At 30.2% G+C, this 5,712-nt stretch overlaps 1 protein-coding gene across 1 annotated transcript in view; it reads left to right on the forward strand.

Annotated features, from left to right (window-relative positions):
- Positions 1-5,603, forward strand: part of LOC106474669 (striatin-interacting protein 1 homolog) — a gene marked incomplete at both ends in the record, with an annotated part of 35,036 nt that extends 29,433 nt beyond the window's left edge. Inside the window, 4 exons of the mRNA XM_013935362.1 lie at positions 715-789; positions 1,641-1,738; positions 2,132-2,359; positions 5,537-5,603. Coding sequence (XP_013790816.1) covers positions 715-789; positions 1,641-1,738; positions 2,132-2,359; positions 5,537-5,603 — 468 coding nt within the window. The remainder of the gene's footprint in view (positions 1-714; positions 790-1,640; positions 1,739-2,131; positions 2,360-5,536) is intronic.
- Positions 5,604-5,712: the final 109 nt, after the last annotated feature.

Raw genomic sequence — 5,712 nt, forward strand, 5'->3', positions numbered from 1 at the left:
GTTCACCGTGATACTATCCTGTATGTTCACCGTGATATTATCCTGTATGTTCACCGTAATACTATCCTGTATGTTCACCGTGATATTATCCTGTATGTTCACCGTAATACTATCCTGTATGTTCACCATAATACTATCCTGTATGTTCACTGTAATATTATCCTGTATGTTCACCGTAATACTATCATGTTTGTTCACCGTGATATTATTTTAAGTTACATTCTTTCTCATTAATGTTTTATTAAAATAAACTTTTAAAAAGATGTAAAATGTGTTATAATCATGAAAGTTGTACTTTTTTTTTCATCCAAACTCATCTTAAGATAGAAAAATCTAGTTAATTGCAATTGTTTTTTGTTGGTTTTTTCAGTTACTCTTGATTTATTCATTGTGTAAAAATAGCATTCAGATCTATCGTTTGTCTTTTACAAGTCGCTGCCAAAGAGGCCTTTCTTTCAATGCCAGAACTTGTTGGTCGGGCTTGATAATGAGAGGCAAAAGATTCTCTGAAACACAGTTAAGAAGTATGTATTAAATAAAATCTGCAGGTAACATGATTTTTATCACACATTTTAGACTTGTTGGTTTCTAATGCTTTGCCAGTTTTTCTTAATCATACCTTTTTTTTTTTCTGACTGATTTGTGTGATGAAAATGAACTTTGAGAACTGAGTAAATATGAATTGTTAATCATTTTTCTGTAACTTTATTCCAGAAGGAGTGTAATGTTACTCAGAACGCTGTTGAATTATTTTATCAGGTCATGTTTCCTAATCTTCCACAGTACATGGTAAGAATTAATGAAATGGATTATCTTTATTAAAAATTGTTTGTTTTTTTTAGATATCTTGTGACAGAAAGGTTAACATCAAATAATACTACTCACTTAAAATCTGGCTATTTTTAAATTGAAGAAATCAGTTGCTTGTTTTTTGGGGGGGGAGGCAGTGAGTCATCATTTTATTCACAATGAAAAAAAAATTGTAGTTTATTATTAATTTCTTTGACTGAGAGTGTTTCGCTATTGTAATGAGAGTTATATCAATTAGGAATGCAAATATCAAAATATATCTAGGACAACGTTTTTTACTCCTGAATTATTTTCCTCTCTCAACATTTCAATTTTTATTGAGAGAGACTGCAATAAAGTGATAGCTATAGTATGTCCACTTTTAGTGAGCCCTGCAATTTTAAAAACTGTCTAATATTCTTAGAGATTATTTTAGTAAGTATTATAGATACTTTAAATTCCGAAGTATGTTAAAAGTTTCATTTACATTTTAATTACATATGCTTTTAATTTGACAAATATATAAATACATAACTAAATTATTTCTCATATCTCATCACTGAGTATTTAGCCCATTGAGGAAGCTCTGAATGTCGTGAATCCAATATGTTAGGATGTTGTCTTATAATGCTAATGTGTAGGTTGAAATTTGAGACTATTTGTAAGATTGCATTATGGAAAATCAAACATATTAGTATAACAGTTATATGTGAAATACATTTAGTAACATTAAATTTTGTAAGTATTTTTGTTATTGCATAATTGAAATTTCTTCTTGAACCTATTGATATAATGATTAAATGCGAAGTTAAACTGAAGTACGTATAGTATGTTTAAAATGTATTTATTAGATTGCACTTCTGAAGATTCTTCTTGCTGCAGCACCTACATCCAAAGCTAAGACGGAGTCAATCAACATCATTTCTGATGTTCTACCAGAAGAAATGCCGTAAGTCAAAGAACTTGTTTTATAGCTGTAATATTTTCAGAAGTTTTAAATAATCTATTGAACCATTCATTGTCAATAACATTTCTCTTTGTGAGTTTAAACTTTGGTTATCAGATATGAAATAACACGTACTGTTTCTGGTTGTTAATAAACAGATTTATTAGAAGTTTTGTCATTATAAAATATTTTGTTAAGATCACATATCATAGGAAAGTTAGGCTATCTCCTGCAAGGTAGCTTACATACTATTCTGGAAGGTATCGGGTTATCCTAACTTACACGTAAGAACTCAAACAGTGAACAAAAAAGGTTTAATTTCATGTACCTTGGTCAACTGTTTATGTTCTTTTTTTGATCTGATTTAGCTGTTAGTTAACTGATTTCTGTTTTTAGAATGACTGTTTTACAGTCGATGAAGTTAGGGATTGATGTCAATCGACATAAAGAAATCATCGTCAAGGCAATATCTGGAATCTTACTTCTCCTCCTGAAACATTTCAAGATTAACCACGTTTACCAGTTCGAGTATATGAGCCAACAACTTATGTTTGCCAACTGTATACCCTTGGTGTTGAAGTTTTTCAACCAAAACATAATGTCATATGTGGGTGCAAAAAATACGTAAGTAAAATGCATATGTTTATTTTGTGACAATCTTCACAGTTTGAGACAGAATGTGTGGCTGAACAAGTAATTATGCTCAAGTATCCGTTAAATATTTTTTATATGAAACTGAAAATGTAGTGTAATAGCTTTTATTTAATTTTTTACTACAAAGTGTATGTTAACATAATTTCTAAACAACTTGTATGTTACCCATCTGATTGTTTTTTACTTTCTTTTAATGGCTGGCTACAGTGAGCAGTGCAGCTATTGAAATGTTCTGTGTTAAGAGAAACTGACAGATTTAGTATGATGATTTGTATAGTATAGTTACTAGGATATTTTTATTCTATGAAAGCTTTTATTCTGTGTTTATATCTCATTGTTTGTTTGTATGCATCTCAACGAACAGATGGAAGTGAAGCTTTATTGTGGTTTTGGCTGATGTGGTTACTTATGGTAAGGTTGTGGCAATCATATATCAATCTTTGTTAGTGGCCTATAGGATCACTTAAGCCTAATTATTTATATTATAATTTTCTATCTTATTATCACTAGATACTAATTACTAACTAGCTTATATTGTGCATTTTGGTTGCTGAAGTCATGAGAAGGTCTGTATCTGCAGCAGTAGTGGCCAGAATTCAATTCTGGGTCTTCGTGATTGAAAGACTTGTGTGATATCCACTCATTTAGAGTTTTCAGTATTAGTAGTTGGTGAATTCAAGTTTTGGCAACTTCTATGCTGGGTTGATTGAAGGTATTCCACTTAGGTGGATGTAGAAAGCTTACCTTTATTTTTTCTAATTTGTAGTTTACATCTCATTACCTATCTATTATTCCAGTTTATCATGTGGTCTTCTTCTCTATCATGATGGGCTATCACAGATAGATGATTCTTGCACCTGTAAGACACCTGGATTTTAATTCTTATTGGTTATTTTGTGTCAAATATATTGAAGTTTACATTCACAAGGGTGTGGTTGTAAATGGTACTTTTGTTCTCTATTGGTCCTTTAGTTAGTTTGGTGTTTACCAACTGCACTCATATTGTGGTGTGAAATGTTCTGACTACCTATTGTTAATGGTGTTTATCTTTTGTCTTCTTAGAATTTTGGGTTTTATGAATTTGTTCATTCTGGAAACTAGGCAGTCTACGATGCCTGTCTTTACACTGTTGTGGTAGATTGATTTATAGTTGAGGTATATGTTTGTATTCTGTGCTATAAAAGTTTTGTGTTTTGTAAACATTATGCTCTGGAATGAGAGTTATTAATTTTCTTTTATTTCAATTGTGAATCATTCTGTGAGATTTTGTCTATTCAGATAGATTGTTAAAACTGGAACTACATAATTCTCGAAGTCACATTATCTGTCAATGCCCCACAATAAAATCATGCTTCAATATAGGATCAAATACCACAATAGATCTCAGGAAACACCATAATAGTAATGATCTATGTTAGATAATTACGATTCACATGGTTATTCGAACTTCACAAACAATTTGGTAGTAAAGAAATTATCTCTTATTATCAAAGCAAGAAGATTCCTAACACCATAGACACACCTAAATACACAGTAATAAATTTAAGTAAGTGTCCAGTAGCAGAATCAGTATATTAACCCTTTTGCATTGGGTGGGTCAAAGTGTTCAAGTCACAACCATTTGCAAAATGAAGTTTAAAAATTTATTTAAATTACTTTATTAACAGTGCACATGAATAAACTTGAATCAAAATGTAGTTAATAAATCAGATTTTAATATTATGTAAGTTTCAAATTCTTAATTTTATAAGGAAATATTTCCAACAATCCTCAATCTATCCTTGCATGATAATTGTTACATTTGCTCTCTAGGTCTTCCCTATTCTGTAATTTATTTACCACCCCTTGTAGAAGTACAGAATTTAATGTGAATTATTTATTATAATATAGGTATTGCTCAGCCTTCAATATTATTTGATTATGAAGCCATAAAGAAGATGGTATGCGTGTATCTCATGCATTATGTAATTCAATATAGTAACTTGAGCTGCATATTTGCTGAGTGATTTACAACTTGTGTGGCACGATTATTAGCTAGACATGGTTCAAATGTCAATAAAATTAACTATAAATAGATCTGTACTGTTACAAACTTTGAGCTATTTAGCATAAACGATTGTGTTTCACGTTACAATTTGCAGTCATTCTGGAAGGAAAAATGGCTAATTTAGATTTATTTCTTAATTTTAAATGGTGATTATGAGGTCGGTCTAACCCTGTATAGAGTTATGATAGAGAAAATAACAGATGAAATATAGTTTTTCTGAAAAACAAAGTTTGTTATTTATTTATTTATAGAGGTTTTTGAGATTACATAAATGAAATTTGAAAATTTAAAAAATTTGAAAAAAAAAAGTGACACGGCACATGTGCAGTCATGTTACCGTATTCAATAACACAGAACTGACCTTTGGTCTATACAAAGCAACTCATCTTGGCTGTGTTTTAGTAGACTAGTATTTTGTAAAATAGCCACATTTCAATTATTATACATTATATATGTATATAGATTATTGCTATTTAGAAATAAGTTCTTAAACATATTTTTCTTAAAACATAGAACAGTAACTAAAGAAGTAAAACAATCAAATATCTGTTCTAGCTAAGCCTTTAAAAATCTTGCACATTTAAATAACTAAAAGATCTTAAATTACTACATCAATACCATAGAATTCCACTATAATTTATCAAGCTTAATAACTAAGATATCTTTTAGTCTAAAAAAAATATGAAATTTCAAGCAGACTAAAGACACATCCTACCTCATTGAAATATTGGTTCCAAAGAAAGAAATGGCATTCAACCCCATTAAAATGGCTCAGAAAGCCACTAGGGGGACATTTTGAGCTTCCGATTGGTTATTCATGTCATATATAGAAGTAAGTGTATATAAGGGAGCATTTCCAAAAATGGAAAGAGGTGGGCCGGGTGCATAATAGGAAAGAAATTAATAATTTGAACAATTATGGTTAGAAGTGTTTTTTTTATAAATGTTTATCAAAACAAGTTTTTGTAATGGCATGACAAAACAGGGTTTGTGTTAAATAATTTTGTTACAGTTTGATATAACTTGTAAGTCAGTTTATTATTTACAATCCTTCACAAACTGTAATATTTACTCTTGATTTCTCTTTGTTTTTCTTACAGGATCTCAGTCATTGATTTTCCTGCGTGTGTTATTGGTGAACAGCCTGAACTTACAGCTGAGACTCTGGTGGGTCATTTCATGTATTAGCGAGTGAGATTTAAAGTAGCAAATTTAGTTTTTCAAATGTACATATTAAACAAGAGCAGTTTTTTTTTAGTTTCTTGTTCTGTGTCTG

The sequence above is a fragment of the Limulus polyphemus genome, unplaced genomic scaffold, assembly GCF_000517525.1.
Source record: "Limulus polyphemus unplaced genomic scaffold, Limulus_polyphemus-2.1.2 Scaffold7506, whole genome shotgun sequence".
NCBI classification, from domain to species: domain Eukaryota; kingdom Metazoa; phylum Arthropoda; class Merostomata; order Xiphosura; family Limulidae; genus Limulus; species Limulus polyphemus.